General features: G+C 41.8%; 2 protein-coding genes across 2 annotated transcripts in view; one reads left to right on the forward strand and one right to left on the reverse strand.

Annotated features, from left to right (window-relative positions):
* Positions 1 to 19961, forward strand: part of STAMBPL1 (STAM binding protein like 1) — a 99739-nt gene that overhangs the window by 60198 nt on the left and 19580 nt on the right. The gene's annotated exons all lie outside the window — the stretch shown is intronic.
* ACTA2 (actin alpha 2, smooth muscle) lies at positions 220 to 18188 on the reverse strand. Its single transcript, XM_017510123.1, has 9 exons — positions 17914 to 18188; positions 13924 to 14075; positions 12390 to 12518; positions 9352 to 9462; positions 7357 to 7441; positions 6490 to 6651; positions 4801 to 4992; positions 3060 to 3241; positions 220 to 516 (listed from the first exon to the last, which is right to left on the reverse strand). Exons 2-9 carry the CDS (start codon positions 14050 to 14052, stop codon positions 373 to 375), a joined length of 1134 nt encoding a protein of 377 aa, XP_017365612.1. The 5' UTR covers positions 14053 to 14075; positions 17914 to 18188; the 3' UTR covers positions 220 to 372.

Genomic DNA, 19961 nt, shown 5'->3' on the forward strand with positions numbered 1-19961 from the left:
TTAAATATCCCATGTATTCTCAAATTCTTCCTCTTTACAGAACCCAAGTGCAGATCCCCACCTTAGGTAACGATGTGATTCTACCCTTTGCCTGAGAAACATATCCATCCTAATTGTCATGTGTTCAGCTGGACCACTAGATGAAGACATCCTGTAACGAGTGAGGTCAAGCTAACAAATGCTGTTAGTCTGGTATTGATCGGAGGCCAACACTGGAAGTTACCAGTAGCATATTTCAGATTTATTAAAAAACACATAGGTAACGAGTCAGACAGAGCATTGTCTAGGAATGATTTGGAAAAGAACTGAAGGCATGATTCCACAGAACATTCACAGTTGTGTGCTAGAGACAGAGAGGAGCAGGGAAGTGTTTTAGAAGCATTTGCGGTGGACAATGGAAGGCCCAGACTCATCATACTCCTGCTTGCTGATCCACATCTGCTGGAAGGTGGACAGAGAGGCCAGGATGGAGCCACCGATCCAGACAGAGTATTTGCGCTCCGGAGGGGCAATGATCTGTCAGTCAAGATGAAAAAGAAGGGTCATTAGCGTCATCATTAGTGCAGTTGTTAGTGCGGTAGGACAGAGCCTGGGTGTTCTACCATGGCAGTAGTTTCTTGTTCAGCAAGGACACGGGCTTGTCTGTTAGATGGCAATTGTGTCCTAATTGTGTCATGTTCTTGGCAGGACCGCCAGAGGGAGCTAGGGATTTAGAAATTCTTCAGTAAGCACTTTCGTTTTTCTCATCTGTAACTCCTCGACCACATTATTGAGCAAACTGAGAGTTGGCCCCAAATCCAACCATGGCCCCCACTTAAGAACCCTGGCAATGCCTCTGGTTTCCATGAGCTCTGCCTCAGAGTTCAACACCACACACTTTCTGTAGAAATAAGCCCTAGCCTATTCAAAAAAGAAGGTTTTGTTTTGTTTTGTTTTGTGTGTGTGTGTGTGTTTTTATTGAGACAGAGTCTCGCTCTGTCGCCAGGCTGGAGTGCAGTGGTGCAATCTCAGCTCACTGCAACCTCTGCTTCCTGGGTTCAAGTGATTCTCCTGCCTCCGCCTCGCAAGTATCTGGGACTACAGAAGTTTTAATTGTGCTAGGACTTAACTATACAAATATTTTTCCACATGGTGAAAAATGAACTACCCCTCTCTGAAATTTCATCCAGATGCTCTGTTTAGCACTGGGGGACTCAGGATCCCCTGTTGGGGACATTCCCTTGCAATAGGTGCCTCTTAAGCTGCACTGGTTGGCCTTCCCGAGTACACAGGCCTAACATGCAAGGCATGCTCGTGTTTCTTAAATGAATGAATGGTTTACACATAGAGAACAGTGAAAACTGTGGTGAACCAGTTTCATCTTTATCTTCTGAGCTCTGCTTGAGCATTTACTTCTTAAGACAAAGTACTGATATTTACTGAGCACTAAACTATATGCCAAACACTATGCTAAGCGTTTTACATGTATTATCTCATTTAATTCTCATAAACATCTTGAAGAATAAGTGTTAAATTAGTACCATATTACATATGAAGAAACAGAGGCTGAGACAGTTTAAGTAACTGGCCCAGGTAACACTGGTTACATCAGTGTCAGATCCAATATTCAAACCTGGGTTCTCCCAGGTGTTTTTTTGTTTTGTTTTGTTTTGGTTTAAAAATAACTTTTTATTCTGGGACAATTCTAGATTTTCAAAAAAGTTGCAACGAATTTAATATAGTTTGGGTATCTCCTCCAAATCTCAGTTGAGATGTAAGCCTCAGTGTTGGAGGTGGGGCCTGGTGGGAGGTGTTTGGATCACGGGGGTGGATCTCTCATGAAATGGCTTAGCGCCCTCTCCTTGGTGATAAACGAGCTCTCCTTCTGAGTTCACACGAGATCTAGTCATTTCAAGCTATGTGGCACCTTCTCCCCAGGCCTGCTGTCTCTGTTGTTCCTGCATTTGCCATGTGAGGTGCCTGCTCTTGCTTCGCCTTCCACCGTGATTCTAAGTTTTCTGAGACTGAGGCCGCCCCAGAAGCTGATGCTAGAGCTATGCTTCCTATATAGCCTGCAGAACTGTGAGCCAAGTAAATCTCTTTTCTTTGTAAATTACTCAAGTCGTAGGTATTTCCTTATAGCAATACAAGAACAGCCTATTACAAATTATGTGGGAGTTCCCATAGGTCCCTTATCCAGTTTCATTTTCGCCTGATGTTATAGTCTTCTTGTCTTGGTTTTTCCTTGTTCTCTATACAATCTTACTACCTCAGGGCCCAAAGGTTCACATTCATTTCTATTTAAGAAGCCACGTTTGGAGAATTGGGAACTGCTCAACTCTCCCAATAGCCTCTCTCTGAAATCAACCCTCAACCAGATTAACTCTGTAGTGAGCCCACCTGCTGGCTTCATTTGCCTCCCTCTGGTGTGAGAGTCAGAGAGGGTAGGAGCTGTTCAGAACAGCATCTGAGAAACACAAACTCTGTTGGAAAATAGTCTCTCTTCTCTCACCCTGAAGTCTTTTAAGGCAGGACTACCCAGAGCCTATCATGGAGAGAGAAAGTGCATGTTTTAGTCAGAACACTCTCTAATAGCTGCATACCCCTTCTAAAAAATAGAAGGGAGTGCAAAGAGGAGATAATTTGCTTAAATATCCACACCTGTGAACTACAGTAGCCTTGCCCCTCTTCCTACTTCCTGTGATATGAGTCAGAGGGCCCCAAGTGTGGCCTTCTGGCTTCAGAGAGTGATAATAGCCTTTGTGAAGTCACCAGCCACAGGTAAGTTTGCCTACAAAGAATTATCTCTGTTTTGTTTGTTTGTTTGTTTGTTGTTTTTTTGCAGCTGCTGAAAGTAGCTGATAGACAAGGATAAATATAGATCAAATTTTGTATAAAGTCACTCAATTTATCTTATGAACTGGATTGACTTACAGCCTGTAAAATATTTGTGTCTACTACCTACCCCTAAAACCTGCAATTGCATCTCACCAAAATACAGTCTCTGAAGAGTTCTTGTCTGTGGTTATAGGGCTGACCGTGCTGGCAGCATTGCCACTGGGTCTGTCACTGAACAGTACCTTGATCTTCATGGTGCTGGGCGCTAGGGCTGTGATCTCCTTCTGCATTCGGTCGGCAATGCCAGGGTACATAGTGGTGCCTCCCGATAGGACATTGTTAGCGTAGAGGTCCTTCCTGATGTCAATATCACACTTCATGATGCTGTTGTAGGTGGTTTCATGGATGCCTGCAGACTCCATCCCTGGAAAGAGACACAGGTCATGGTCCTTAGGTGGAGGGTAGAACCCAGGCTAGGCATGAAAGACCAGACTTGAGCATCTGGATAGTCTTGCAGTGGACTGAGGCTGGGAAGACATAGTGATCTAGAAGCCACCTGTCTGAGAGACTAAAGGGCCTTGTTATGCTCTGTGTCTTCCTGACTCTCTTCTAATGAGGGAGCCCTGCTATAGCGTCCTGAGGTGTGGGCTACAACAGGGTATCAGGTATCACTGAGGTTTTTTCGTTTTTTTGAGACAGAGTCTTGCTCTGTCACCCAGGCTGGAGTGCAGTGGTGCAATCTCGGCTTACTGCAGCCTCTGCCCCTGAGGCTCCAGCAGTTCTCCTGCCTCAGCCTCCTGGGTAGCTGGGATTACAGGCACATGCCACCACGCCAGGCTAATTTTTGTACCTACAGTAGAGACGGGGTTTATCCATGTTGGCCAGGCTTGTCTTGAACTCCCAGCCTCAGCTGATCCACCTGCCGTGGCCTCCCAAAGTGCTGGGATCACAGGTGTGAGCCACCGTGCCTGGCCTCACTGACTTTTTAATAGACTCACTACTTACTCTGTGTGGTTTAAATAAGCAGTGAAGCCTTCTGATTCCCTGCAAAGCTTCCACACTGAGACAGTGTTGCAGCCACTCTTCAGAGCTCTCCCAGGTCTCTGACAGCTGCCTTACATCTGCCCCAACCCCTAAAGCTAATGGGGCTGGATTATCAGGAAAACATTTTATCCTATTTAGGCAAAGGCTCATTTTTTCCAATCTTGTTAACATATTATTTTTGGTGTGGGGTCTGGACTTTTGTTAATTTCTGATACAGGTGTTTTGAAAAAAACCTTAGGTGGCCCTTCATCTTCTGCAGTGCTGTGACATAATGATACTGTTAACAATAGCACTACCTGATTATTAATTACTAGTGATATCTGATCATTATTGAATGCTTGCTTTTGCCAGGCAGTGGGCTAAGTGCTCCATATCTATCTCGTGTAATTCTCACAGCCATCCTAGGACATATGTAATATTATAGTCTCCACTTTATACATGAGGAGACCAGTTGGGGTGGCTAAGTGACTGTCCCAAGATCAAGACAACTAAGACTGAAACCCAGCCTCACCCCTCTCAGAGTCTTCCTCTGTAAACAACTATGCGAACCTGTCTCTCCAAGACAATGTGAATGTAGGAGCAGACTCACTTTGGGTGTGCTTCTGTTTTTCTCTTCCACTAGCATTCCCAAATTCTCATCATCAGCACATTCTCCCTACTCTTTCCACTGTCTCCAAAGCACAAGCATTATTTAATTATTTCATCATACACCAAGAATGCGTTGGGCTTAACTGTGACATAGTGTTTTCTTAGGAATAAAACTTCTTTCCTGGCCTCTGTGTGTCTTCTCACCTTGAAAATGTGGCAGTTTCCCTTTCTCTGGTTTAGAAATGTTTTGGTCTTGGGGGAACTGTCACTTGTCTCCATGTGCTGGAGGCTGGCTTGATATGGGAGAGGACAGTGACTCCTCTTCCCGGGAAAAGAACATTTGTTGCCTACCGATGAAGGACGGCTGGAACAGGGTCTCTGGGCAGCGGAAGCGTTCATTTCCGATGGTGATCACTTGCCCATCAGGCAGCTCGTAACTCTTCTCAAGGGAGGAGGAGGATGCGGCAGTGGCCATCTCATTTTCAAAGTCCAGAGCTACGTAACACAGTTTCTCCTTGATGTCCCGAACGATCTCACGCTCAGCTGTCAATCAGATACAGACATTGTGGCAAACATTAGGGTCTGCACAGGTGGAAAGATCCATCTGCCCTACTTCAGTCTCACCCTCAAGACTTGGGCCTTCAAAACATGTGTCAGTTCAGTATTCTGCAATCCAAAATCCATGATGATAATGACGTAGTAGGGCCACCAGGGAACCACCTCTGTTCCTAGCACAGTGTCTCACACATAGTAGGCCTTCAGTATGCATTGTCTGGGGAATGCATATCAAGAATAAAATGAGCTAGCTAGAGAAAGGCACACAGTAGGGAATCCTCTTGTACTATAACTTTTTTTTTGTTTGTTTGCAGGATAACTACCCTCTTTATATATGTTATTTTATAACAGAGAGTTTATTTTCAGTTAACCAGGAAGTCTTATGCTAAATCAGCTCCTCAGGGGCCTCACAGTTTTCAGAAAGCCCAAGATCATGTTGCCTAGGGTAGTAGATAGCAGCTCCAACCTCTGGCACGTTTCTCACCCTCCAGTAAAAGGTGGTGCGGGCTCAGGACCAGGCTAGTCAAAAGGTTTTAGTGGTGCATACTGAAAGAGATAAGGAGGAAGTAGGCAGGCAGAGACCTTTCAGACTTCTGCTCTCTGAAGTTCTAGGCTCTTACTTATAGCTGAGGCTCTGCCAACCTTTTAGAGGTATCTTGGGATTCATGTAGGGAGCACAGGAGAAATGCAATTATTCAACTTCATATTGCAAGTGGGGACTTTAACAGTGGCAGGGCTCAAGCTTGGAGATTAAAATAAGAGTCAAATTTGGAGCATAAAATAAGCCTCAGGCATGTTCAGAAACCTACACATTTGGACAATACCAAATTGCTGAGGGGAGGGCAGGTATCTGAAGCCACCAACACTGAGGACATACTGTGTTGCTGGCAATGCCTGACACTTTCCTCTAGTGAGGGGGGACTGGGTGTACCGTCTTAGAATCTGAATACACATGTGTCGCTGTGTTAGCTATTAATATGTATCATTGTTAATAGCTAACAATTATTGAATGCTTACTCTGTGCCAAGTATTCCACATGCATTCTCTCATTTAATATTCATAACAATCATGTGATATAGGATCTATTATTATCCCCATTTTACAAATAAAGAGACTATGGTCGGTTAACTTGTCCAAGCTCACAGAGCTACTGAGTAGCAGAGTTAGGACTCAGGTCCTGTCACAATGTCTCCTGCCAATCACCATACCATGCAATCTTCAGTCTCTGCACAATCTTCTTCTATTTGTTAATGGAGGGGATTAAAAAAAGGTCAGGTATACAACACTGACTAATGCATAACACTAGGTGTCAGTAACTGTTCTCCTCAAGGAAATAGTAAAGATGTGCTTTGCTGTGTGCATTAGAGCCAGGCCTTGCCATTTGCAAATCTTCATCCCATCATCTCCTTGCTTAGTGAGAATGGTCCTGGAAGTTCCTGAGCAACACACTGCTCCCCTCTCCCCTGGGTCTCCCACAGGCCTCACCGGTAGTAACAAAGGAATAGCCACGCTCAGTCAGGATCTTCATGAGGTAGTCAGTGAGATCTCGGCCAGCCAGATCCAGACGCATGATGGCATGGGGCAAGGCATAGCCCTCATAGATGGGGACATTGTGGGTGACACCATCTCCAGAGTCCAGCACGATGCCTGGGAGGCAATTGGGTATTATAGGAGTCACTACAGCAGCTGGCATGTGCTTACTTGCTGGTCAAGTAGAGGGAAGCCTTCAGGGAGGGGGAATTTCTGAACCTCTTAATTGAAGAGAGAAAAGAGGGCATGTGATGGGAGAGGCGAGGTGGGACAGGGCTCGGGGAAGATGAATAAAAGGGAAGAACAGGAAGAGGAAAACAGGAAAACAGTAGAAAAGGTTCAGCTAGAAGTAAGAGGTTGGGCCAGGCGCGGTGGCTCACGCCTGTAATCCCAGCACTTTGGGAGGCCGAGGGGGGTGGATCACAAGGTCAAGAGATCGAGACCATCCTGGTCAACATGGTGAAACCCTGTCTCTACTAAAAATACAAAAAATCAGCTGGGCATGGTGGCGCGTGCCTGTAATCCCAGCTACTCAGGCTGAGGCAGGAGAATTGCCTCAACCCAGGAGGCGGAGGTTGCGGTGAGCCAAGATTGCGCCATTGCACTCCAGCCTGAGTAACAAGAGTGAAACTCTGTCTCAAAAAAAAAAAAAAAAAGAAGTAAGAGGTTAAGGGCTTATTTTGAACACAAGGTCTTTTAGGGCTGGCTTCAGCCTGGTCAATTCTAACTCAGCCCAGTCATCACCCCCATGTGTTTATGACCATGCAATCACATCTCTAGAGGTGCACTCCAACAAGCTTCCCGTCCCTCCCAGCCACCTACCGGTTGTGCGTCCAGAGGCGTAGAGGGACAGCACTGCCTGGATAGCCACATACATGGCTGGGACATTGAAAGTCTCAAACATAATCTGCAAAGCAATCCAAAGAGCTGAGTAAGTGAAGGTGCCCATCTGACAAAGAATGGTCAGGAGGGTACACCTGGTTGATGGATGCAGAGGGGCCTGACCCATTCTGGGCAGAGGAGGCCAAAGTAAGAAGGATCAGAACATCCCTGGTCACGTAAAGAAGAGAAATGAAGGTGTGAATGGGGAGCCATGACATTAGTGACCTGGCAGGGTGTGAAGCAGAAGAAGCAGTGTGCACACAGGCTTGGCCAAGGGAAAGGAACGTCTAGCTTCTGGCTCTGATCCTGGCTTTGACTAATAGTCACCAAAGTAACAGTTAACTAATAGTGGCATCATTCCAGGTCTCTTAACTGTACACAGAGGAGGAGCTTGGACTAAATGGGCTCTCCAGCTTTTCCAGTGTAGACAGCCTAGGGTTTGTTAACTATATCAAGGCCAGAAGAAAAAGAGAAGATAACATCCAGGTTTTGATTTCTCTGCTATAAACAAAGAGATCTTTTAACCCTGAAGTTCAGACTGACTGGGATTAGCCCCGTTTCTGTGATTTGCCTGAGGTTCCATTTAATCTGTCCCACTTTTTTATATAGTGTGGGTCAGGGCTGACTCTAGAATCTGAGGCCATTCTGACTGCAGTGGGAGAGGCCTTGAATCCTGGAAGACAGGAACTGCCCACTGGTAACAGAGGACCACACAGACTGTCAATGCCCCAGTTCATGTAGTCCAGGGACAAGATTAGAACTCAAGCCCCTCCAGGTCACTGGTGAGAAGTTTGTGAATCAGGAGATGTCCAGGGGTCTTCATTTCTCCATCTGTAAGACCTTTCCTGCTCTATTACCCAGAATGTCTGACATCATTTGCTAGCGAGGCATAATTTCCAACCTTTTTTTGTTTTTTGCCCTCACACCATTCTCAGGAGCAATGTCATCAGAAGCAACATCTCTTGCTACATGCAGTGATTCCCAGGCACACAGATGTTCCCCTGTGGAGAACACGTGCTAGTGTGTTGGTACAAGCACCAGGAGCTACTCTGAGGGAAAGGCTTTGCAGTTATTTACATTTATGATTCTCCAATGCTGGAAGATCATGGATCAATCCCAGGCTCTGCCAGTTCTAGCTGTGTGACCCTGGAAGAATCACTTAATGTATCTGAGCCTTGATTTCTTCATTTATGTAATCAGTATAATCATAGTTCCTGCTTCACATTGCTAGAACTTAAAGAGACAATGAATGTAAAATGCTGAGCCTAGTACTTGACCATAGCAAGTATAGAATTGACATTAGATGCTGTTATTTAATAGCTCATCCAAACTAGAAAACTCCTCTGTCTGGTGGACTGGATGGGATTGTATTCTAAGGTCTTGAGCTTCAGATAAATAACAATAATGACAATGATTATTATTATTTGTTGGGTGTTTATTAGGCACCATGTGACACATCTGTCATTTCACCTCATTAATGTTCACATCAATCCTTTGAAAAATGATACTATTAATATTACTCCCAACTTATAAACAAGAAAACTGAGGCTCTGGGAAATTAACTGGGTTCTTTAAGGTCACACAACTAATAAGACATATCCTAGATATGCCTGACTCCAGAACCCAAATTCCTATTGTATGTGATGCTACATTTTGAAGTGACTTCTCCTTAGACATTTTAACTTTAACATAGCCCCTTTTCAATGAAATATTTTAAATTTCCTATTGCTTTTTGAGGCAACGGGCTGGTCCCTGCAAGAAGGCTGCAAGTACCATCAAGCTGTTTCTGTTCTTTGGAATCCCTGAGTTCACTGAAGGTTGTTAGTCTGTTGGTGGACTGCTGGCCCTGGCCTTCTCTCTGCTGCCCTGCATAGCTCCTTTCTAACAGAACATTCCCCAGATCCCAAAGTGTTGAGTGCTGGGGTAGATACTTACCTGGGTCATTTTCTCCCGGTTGGCCTTGGGGTTCAGGGGTGCCTCTGTGAGCAGAGTTGGATGCTCTTCAGGAGCAACACGAAGCTCATTGTAGAAAGAGTGGTGCCAGATCTGGTGAGTTGGGGAACGGAGGAGAATCACAATGATGTGCTATCGTGAGTCCCTGCATTTCCCAAAAAGGGACCAGGAGCTACCAGAAACCAAGACCAAAGGAAATGCTACAAGTATTCATTATGTGTCCATGGTTTTATAGATGCAGAGACTGAAGCTCAAAGTGTGTAAGTACCTTCCTGAAGGATTCATATCTAGTGAGCAGAATCCCTAACCCAGATCTGTGAGGCAGGATAGTACAGTGGTTAAGGGCACAAATCTTGGCCCAACTTGGCTATTTCATGGATGTATGAGCTTAGGCAAGTTTTTAACCCTTCTCAGCTCCAGTCTCATGATTGGTAATAGGAAGATGAAAATACTTAGTGTGTAACTCATTGGGTCTTTGTACAAATAAATAAGGTAACCCTTAAGTTATTGTTTAGCCCAGTGCCTGGCCAAGAATCAATGTTATTATCATTCAACTCTATTTTCTTTGTTATCTCTTTCCATTTTAGTTAATGTTCATGGGAAAATGATTTAATTTTGTAAATAAAAAGACAAATGAATGCATACATGAATAAATGAAGCTTACTCGAAAACCTAATCACCACTTTTAATGCTTCTAGAGAAGTTGGCCTTTGCAATGTACATGGAGAAGAGAACTGAGCTCCTTGCCTCTTGCCTCCATGAGAGTCAAGATGACAAAGGCTTCCTCTATCAGCACACTTTGGATCTTCCACTCCCAGTCAGACATTTGGCCTTAGGTGTTTCCAAAAGACCTATTCCTGTGTATAGTGTATCTTTGTGAAGGTACTTTGGACATAATTACATTTGCTTTATGGTTGGGCACTCTCTTTAATTCCTGGATGCCAAAAAGAACAAACCATTGCAAAAAGGACTAAATTAATTAATCTTTAAAAGCATGAAAATTCTCCACCAAAGCCAGGAATATGACATTCATCCAAAACTAAAACAGAGCAAAACAAGAACTGCTGGTAAAAGCTTATAAATTAGCAAAAACAAGATTAGCTTTAAAGACTATCTTATTCCAGTTTCTCTTGTTTTGGATTTGTGGTTTCTAGAAAGGAAATGAAACTTCTAAAAGTTTTGTTTCTTTGGTGGAGTCAAAGCAGCAGAATGCTTAAGAAATCCTGCCAGTCACAACAAGCACTGCTTCTCCTTCTCTCTCTCTTTCTCTTCACCCCCACCAGAAGGTACTTTGAATTTAAATTTTAGAAATAAGAAATTTTTTGTTGTTCCAATATTCTCTCCCTAGGAGGATACATTCTAAGATGCTATCAGCTCCATGGAGAAATTCTAAAAGAGTATTTTCCTACTGATTTTAATATTTTTTTCTCTGTGCACACTGGGAAATCTTACCAAATCTAGAATCCTCAATTAAGCAAATCTACTGATATGTAATTTTTATAGAAAGATAGAGGTTGAAGCATTACTATTGATAAATTCTAGTAACATTATATATTTTTCTTTTGTGTGTGTGTATGTGTGTGTAGCAGTGAGCTAATAGATAAATAAAAGGCCAGATGTTGTGATTCTGATATATCTTATTTCATTTAACATTTTTTATGTCACTTTCTCATTATTTTTTCTGTTTTTCTCTGATCACTGTATCTGTAATGCTTAATGACCAAACGTCAAAATCTTAGAAGTTAGCTCTTCTTTTCATTAGCTCTTTTATAAGTGTCTGGGAGATAAAGCCTCATTTAATGCAACACAGAGAAATAATTTTTAAAATATTTATTGTATAGCTTTTTACAGTGGCTGTTTTGTTTCAGCATGTGGAGAGGCATTCAGAAATGTACCAAATCTACAATGCTACTGTCCTGTTTACTGTAGTGAAAACTAAAACACTTTTAATTTAGACGTTTAGAGTAAGTTAATGAAAACCTTTCAAGAATAGGCTGATTAAGGCTATTCCCAGCATTTCAACTCCTCATGAGCTGTATTGCACTGGAATGGATAGCCATGCAGTCCCTGATGAGAATGAAAGGAAGGTTATTCTCTGAGCTGCTGCTCATGCACTGCTTGTCCTAGGAGGGTAACTGAGTTGACATGAGCAACAGATGATTAATTCCCTGCAGTGGCAAAGGGCTACTCTTCTAATCTACAGAACTGTCATCCTCTAATTAGTTAATAAACCCTAATAGGCAAAGGCATTGTTTTTCTTTTTTTAGAGACAGAGTCTTACTCAGTTGCCCAGGCTGGAATGCAGTTTATGATCAGCTCACTGCAGCTTCAAACTCCTGGGCTCAAATGATCCTACCACCTCAGCCTCCTGAGTAGCTGGGACTGCAGTGGCATGCCACCACATACTGTTAATTAAACATTTTCTTTTTTTTTTTTTGAGAGACAGGGCTTTGCTATGTTGCGCAGACTGGTCTCGAACTCCTGGCCACAAGTGATCCAAAGTGTTGGGATTACAGGTGTGAGCCACTGTGCCCTGCAGGACTTTTTCTTCTTTTTTTGAGATAGGGTCTCACTCTGTCACCTAGGCTGGAGTAGGATCTCAGCTACTGCACCCTCAATCTCTCAGGCTCAGGTGATCCTCCCACCTCAACGTCCCAAGTAGCTGGGACAGAGGTGCCTGGCTAATTTAGTTTATTTTTTGTAGAGACAGGATCTTACTATGTTGCCCAGGCTGTTCTCAAACTCCTGGGCCAAGTGATCCTCCCACCATGGACCCCCAAATTGTTGACATTACAGATGTAAGCAAGCATGCCTGGCAAGGGATTTTTTTTTTTTGTAAAGATTCATTTCAGGATTTTTTTTTCAATGGGTAATAACCCAGAATGAACATTAACAAGTAAAAGTACAGTTGAGCAATGTGAGCCAGTTATTTCCCCCAGCAGAAGTGTGGGGGTTTGTATCAGAGAACACAGGGAGTAGTATGCATCCTGAGGGCCAAAGCTGCAGCAAACCTCCCATACCTTTTCCATGTCGTCCCAGTTGGTGATGATGCCGTGTTCTATCGGGTACTTCAGGGTCAGGATTCCTCTTTTGCTCTGTGCTTCATCACCCACGTAGCTGTCTTTTTGTCCCATTCCCACCATCACCCCCTAAAAAGGTTCAACACATTATCAGTTTGCATCTCCCAAAACTTGTGAATTGATTACAGTCAAGCCACAAAGTTTAAATCATTGAGATGGAAAGTTCCTCTTCTGATTATTAGTAACTATAAACATATTGAGTCTCATTGTCACTATGCTCTTAAGCAATGTTCTGTGGTTGATTAGAAAAAGACCTGAATTGCCTCCAAATAACAAGAGGTGTTGGGGGAACGTCAAGTTTATATTTTTTATCTCTTATGCTCCTTGATGAGCTTTTATAGGGCAGAGATCATGTCTGTCTTTTTCATCACTATAGCAAATTGCATGGCACATATTTGGCACTCGATAATTATTTGTTGAAAGAATGTATACAATTTTACATATTCGTTAAATGGCATTTTGTATCTTATAAATCCTTTAAGCTGTACTTTTAAAGTTATTACCTACCGAAAAGAATATGAGTATTATTTTCTATTACAAGTGAAAGCATTGCATCTACAAGTAACCACTTGAGGCTTGATTTCTAATGAATAAATTCATACCAATCAACTGTGAAGACATTTGCTTAAGCTAGTCAGCTGCATTTTTAAAAAATCATTAAGATGAAGCTTTTAAAAAATTATTGTTACTAGATTTTAAATCACACTGGAGTAGCTGTTTTAGAACTACAAAACAGCCGTGGCTACTATGGATCCATAAAATAATGGCTTGTGCAGAAAATCTCCACTATATAAAGATCAACAAATTCAGACAGACTGCATTCATTGGGAGAGGTTTATATTATTTATTCTTGTGAATATATCCCAAGCTGAGAGACATAAACATCCATCAGATAGCCTCAATGCACAAAATATACTTCCGATGTGGAGGAGAATTTCTGAGATGCAATTACTGAGTTTTACCATATGACTGTCACCAATACTTTGTTTACACATAATATGTAAAATTACCATGTGCCTGCCCAAATATATTTTGTTGACAGCTAATATTATATAAAATTGCATTTGGTATCAATGCTTGCTTTCATCTAACATCAAGCTCTGTATGGCTAAGTGACCTGGGCTTTTATTTAGTTTCTTTCCAAAGAGTAGTTTTGGTATACATCAGGATAATGTATAAGCATTTCTGATGGTGGTTAGATGATTTTGATGATGATGATGATGATGATGACTATATTTAGACAAAAAGGACACATGAAAAAGAGGCAGACTTTGTATCCAATAGACACCCATTAGATAATCTGTCTACATTGTATGTGAAATTGGCATTTACTCCGGACCTTAATCATCAGAGGTATATTTTTACAAGGTTACATAGCTCCTAGGCAGAAAGAGATAGACAATCAGTGGATACACATGGACACAGAGGAACCTAATCTATAGCCCTGTTCTGTTCCAATCATAATTTTCCTTACCTGATGCCTGGGACGTCCCACAATGGAAGGGAAAACAGCCCTGGGGGCATCATCCCCAGCAAAGCCGGCCTTACAGAGCCCAGAGCCATTGTCACACACCAAGGCAGTGCTGTCCTCTTCTTCACACATAGCTGGAGCTGCTTCACAGGATTCTACAGAAAACAGAGAGGAAGCAGTCTCAGCTGTAACTGGGCATTTGTGGCACTTACCTGACAACTCCCACCTCCAAGGCTGGGTTTGGGGCCCTTCCTCTGTTCTCCTAGTGCTCCCTGCTGACCCTTATCTAATATAGCATGTATCTGGAAGTACTTCAGTTAGACTGTAAGCTTTCAGTAAGGTGAAACTCTGACTTCCAAATCTCTGACTTCCATGTTTATATAACTTTAGTATAGTGGCCGGCATATCATGTGTTCTCATGAGCACTTTAGAGGTGGACCGAGTGAATGAATTAACAAACTGCAGAGCACAGATGGGAATTCTAGACTCAGAGACCAGATCTTTGCAGAGACAAGTTGCCTACCTTATGTTAAAGAAGCATCAAGATTGTCCTGTCTGTATCAACCCAAATGCCCATTTTTCTAGATAAGCCCATTTTCTATTTTTGAAATTTTTTTCAAAGCTAGACTTTTGAGGGAGAGGCAGCATGTGAAAATATAGAAATATTAAAATGGTAAAGTATTTAATGGAAATGTTTAAAGAAAAAATCTTTTTTGAATCATGAGGACTTTCATTTTACTTCAGAGAAGCTTTGAAATAAGTCAAAATTTTATGAGAACGTGCTTTAAATTTTAGGGGCTGCAATTATCCGCTGTTTATAAAAGTTACTGTTAAGCTAAAAGTCCAACAAGTGAGGGTGAGCCTGATGGATTATATATCATATGGTAGACTACTGCCATTAAAAAGGTTGAGTAAAACGATAAGCAAAGCTAATTCCTATGTAAGAGTAATAGGTTAGAGAAAGTAACATTGTATACCCCGTTAAAATATATTTTTATGTACTGCAAAAAGATTAATCATATTTACCAGGATGTTAACTGGGGCTATTTTCAAGTGGTGGGTTTTGTAGGTGTTTTTATTTATCTCCCCTTGGTTCTGTCATATTTTTAACATTTTCTAAACTCAATGTGTATTTCTTTGGTAATGAAATTTTAAATAACCCACTTTATGCTTGGATGCTTTCATAAAATGAGAAAGGCTGGAGCAGAATATCAACTTACAAATTTGAGAAATGGAAGGCATATTAGAGGACATTTTCATCCAATGCTCTCTCATTTTCACAAATAAGAAAATACAGAAGTGATTGCTCAAGGGCACACAGGGCATTGGAAGTTGCACTTTAGCCACATATCAGGACCCTTTGGCTACCCCTTGGCTTTCAGTTCAAGATCTCTTCCACTTTTCTAATCACAATTATTAGGTGGAAATGTTCCATTAAGAGATGGACACCCAGAATTCTCTGCCTGGCATCGAGATCTCAATTAGGATTTCAAATGGAGAAAATGTCTTCTTTTAAATGGGTGAATTGATTGCACATACAAATCCATATTTTTTAAAAGGCAGTTCTTTTAAGGAAACTTCTGAGAAGTAGTGAAATAAAATAGCTATCACAGAGTTGGAGTTCTGCCAAAACATTCCCACAGAATCAAAGCTGTGTCTTGCCAGAGGCCTAGAACTTCCTTAGCAGTACTTCATGTAAAATAACCCTTTGCAAAAAACGTAAAACTAAACTGAGATTTGTTTTAAAGTCAAGGCATGTAACATTATCTTCAACTGACAAGGAAATCAAGGCTTAAGGAGATAAAGTGACTTGTCCAAGAGCCTTGAACTGATGCGTTTAGGACAATGGCAATTTCAGATCACAGTGGTGATGATTTCAGGCTCTGAAGTCAGAAGATTGCCTGGATTTGAGTCCAGGCTCCAACACTTAGAAACTGTGATTTTACTTATTTAACATCTCTAAGCCACAATTTCCTTACTATAAAAGAGTAGTGATCTAAGGACATGCCTCAAGGAGTTCTTATGGAGATTGCATTTTTAAAAGTGTTTAATTTACAGCTGCAGAGATGCTGTAAGTTCTTAATACATTCTAATTTTATCATCATTATTATGACTATCACTGCGTGATTATTTTCATTATCCAGATCTTTTTGTTTCTAACCTTTGCTTTCTTTCCACACTGCTCCAGGCTTAGAATAAAAATACTCAACATGTGGATTCCACTTGCAAGAATGGAAATGGGACTTGCAAATGGTTTGCCCTTTCCTTTCCCACCCTTCTTTTCCCTTTCCAGATGCTGAATTATGTTTGGCATTTGTGCGATTTGGCTTCCCTTATAGCAGATTAAGAAGCTTTAGAAGAGAGGTGAGAACTATAAAGGAGACAAAAGGGAAGAAGCCTAAGAGCCTGGGTTATCTGTCAGAAGCAGCCAGCCCCAGGGGATAAGCAAGCACTCTATGGATGTGCTAAGTGCACTTTCTAAACCAAAAGTAAGGGCTGAAAACAGAATAAAACATTTCAAATAAAGATGGTCTCTGAAAATGGGAAGGTATGATTATAATGAATGCAGGGATATTTTTTAATAACCATTTTGTAGGGCAGTGATGGCTTGGGAGGAAGGGTTGACTATATTCAGAAAAAGTAGGCTGACCCTCAGCATCAGCAAGAATGCAGAAAAATAAATCTCAAAGTTCAGCAAGTGTTTTTTTTTTACTTGGCAAAAAAAAAAAAAAAAAAAAAAATAAAAGGTATTAAAAAAAAAAAAAAAAAAAAAAAAAGAAAAATGGAAAGAAAATCCAGGAAGAATGTTATAATCTCCAAAAGGAGCACTGTTACTGAAGAAGTCACTGTGTCCCTGGAAAGAGTCAGCTCAGTGGTTTACAGCTCTTCTCTAACCTGAATGAGCAGCTGGATTTGGAGCAATGCATTTCCTAATTAGGTAAAACACGCTGTGTCTGCTTTTGGAACTGCACCCGGGTCAGGGGGTTTGCTCCAACTGACTAGAGTGCATCTTGTGCCAAAAATGAGTCGTTGGTGGGAGGGGAAAGAACATTACAGTTCCCAGCTCACTGGTCTTGAAATGCAAACCATATTTAGTCATGAATCACAAAATGCTAGGAAAACCTCAGCATGAAAACTCCAGTCTGGGCTGAAGCTGCCAAGCCTTGATTTACAGTGAAGTTCAGCCTGGAGTGGCAGAGCTGGCTCCACAGTCACACTTGCCTCACCAGACTGAGGGGAGCGTTAAGCTGAGAGAAATCCAAACCAGATATTGTGCTGGGAGTTACACACAGCTGTCAGATGCAAGCTCTGTTCCCTCCCTCTTTCTTTGCAGAGAAAAATTCAATTGGTCACCTGCTGTGCTCTGCTGCAAATGATCAGTGTTGCAGATCTGAATATGTAAGGTCACACATACACATTTCCAACAAAAAAGAGATGTGCATTTCCAGCAAAAGACACTACCAGTTAAGGCCAGGGAAACCCAGAAGTGAATGCACAAATTCAAGCACAAAGACTAGGCAACTTGTCTCTGTTCACTTCTAAAATCCACTTCTAGACATCTTAGCTGCACCAAAAATACAGCCCAGTGAAAAAGATTCCTACACCAAATCAGAACCAAAAACAAATCTCAGAGTTTCCAGTGCCTAAATATAAATGAATGTATAACTTACTGCACACAGCTAGCCTGCATACCTGTATTGTGCTGCAAGATCTGGGCTGTTAGTTTAGTATGAACATTTTACAGGTGACATGCATTAATAAAATTTCCCTATTCTTCTGTACCCCCTCCATCAAACCAAACTACATATTAGCTTTGTCTTTAATGTTAGATCATTAAAGCCAAAAGCTATAATCATTTTAGTAGTACAATCTTCATTCAGAAATATCAGTGCATGAACTCAGCCAAATCCCTAAGATGATGTCTTCTTATACTGGGTAATTAAAAGAGCCACTGTAATCAATAAGTCACATCCCTGGGCTGGCGCCACTTACCCTGACAGTGCTTGGCTGGGCTTCTCTGTGCTGGGTGGTGTTCAGGGAAGCTGAATGCTGAAGGGTTATATAGCCTCTTGGCCTGCTCTCCTCCCACTTGCTTCCCAAACAAGGAACAAAGACAGACTTGAGCCTGTCGTTCAGTCTAACACAACCATATAGGGACCTCAGCTCAAAACTCTCTAATCTGGGTGGCCGGAGGCCTGGGTCTCTTCCACTGCATTCCACTGCTCTGCTCATGAAATGGGAGGCAGCTCAGCTGCCTGTGGGAGATAAACACGCCAAGCCTTCAGAACAACTGCAGAAATGCCCAGAGATACTGAGCTAGGGTAATGGGCAAATGCAGGAATGATTTGCACATTCCACAGAGGATGCCAACTTGCCATCATGCTGGCATTTCAGGCCATTTCCTAACAAACTGAGAACAGAAAGGGAGAGAAAGGGGTTGCCTCTGCCTAGCACGGACTTTTAAAAACTCTTCTACCATAGTAGCTTGCAAGGAAGAAAGATATTACTTCACTCATCTATTAATACATAGAGTTATGATTTTATGGTAGTCATACTGTATAAATCAAGTTCTTGAGGGATGTGAGTGGAAATAGGAATTGAAGTATCGAGTTGTTGACAGGCCTATGTTTTACAAAGAGGAATTTGGATGTTAGCATTACTATAACTACATTCATTTTTTTTGGTGCATTAGCTTTGTCTACTAATTTGTCATTGAGCAATTTAGCAGCATAAGTAGGGACCATCCTTTGATGAGAGCGACTACCCAGCAGCCTGTCACAGAAGCACTTTGGAAAAGAAAGGAGATTGTTCAAAGGAAGCCTGTCTAGCCCTCCTGTTTCCCCACTAACCTACTTTACAAGAAGTAGAGAAATCAGGTGACATAGTTTGGTTCTACGTCCCCACCCAAATCTCATCTCAAATTGTAATCTCCGTATCCCCATGTGTCAAAAGAAAGGCCAGGTGGGAGGTGACTGGATCATGGGGACGTTTTCTCCCATGCTGTTCTCATGATAGCGAGTGAATTCTCACGAGATCTAGTGGTTTTACAAGGCAGTTTTCCCTGCTTTTGCTTGTTCTCTCTTGCCTGCTGCCATGTAAGACATGCCTCTTCCCATTTTGCCATGATTGTAAATTTCTTGAGGCCTCCCCAGCCATGCAGAACTGTGAGTAAATTAAACCTCCTTTCTTTATAAATTACCCAGCCTTGGGTATGTCTTTATAGCAATGTGAAAATGGACTAAGATGCCAGGTGCCCTGTCATTTCTCAAAGACATAAGCCCTCATCTCAAGCATCAATGGATAGTTTCGATTATTTTACATTTGTCTACTCCCATGCTCCAAACCAAGGTTCTCACTGAACTCATAAAATAAATATTTTTGTGGACACTATGAGTATTTCTGGACTGAGGACATATGAGAAAAATCCCAGAATGACTGGCTTTATTTTACAGGCATGACCAGCTGTTCACTCATGTTACCATGTCAGATCTTTTTGATTTATGGTGCACACATATATACATATATATCTTTGAAGAACTGCACTACTGAGTATTAGAAACTTTTAAATAGCTTTAATACTAAATATTAACAGGATTTCTCTATACTGCCCAGGATTTGTCTAGCTTTTACCAACCAGAAAACACAGTTTGAAAGTTCAAATATAAAATCTACACAGTACAATACAAAGTTGGGCCCTTGGGGTTAATCCATTAACTTTCATCACAGGAATCATGTGAAGCAAACTTTCCATATTTTCTTGAGTAGGAGGGCAATTTGAGTAGAGGAAGGATCCCCCTTCCTCCTGCTTCTGACTGAAGCAGTGACGGTGTAGTCCTTGGGATCTTTTTGAAGTGACTGTTCATTTAAACACCAAAGAGAAGAGTTTTTGCATTCACCTTTATGATTCTTACATCATTTCTTCCTTGATTATGGTAGTGTATACCCAAAGCTCTGATAATACTTAGGCTATGATGAAATAAAGAGACATACTAGAAGATGACTTAAGGTTTAGCTTTTCTTTCGAGGTTTTTTTTTCCAAA

The sequence above is a fragment of the Cebus imitator genome, unplaced genomic scaffold (assembly GCF_001604975.1).
Source record: "Cebus imitator isolate Cc_AM_T3 unplaced genomic scaffold, Cebus_imitator-1.0 Scaffold431, whole genome shotgun sequence".
NCBI lineage: Eukaryota > Metazoa > Chordata > Mammalia > Primates > Cebidae > Cebus > Cebus imitator.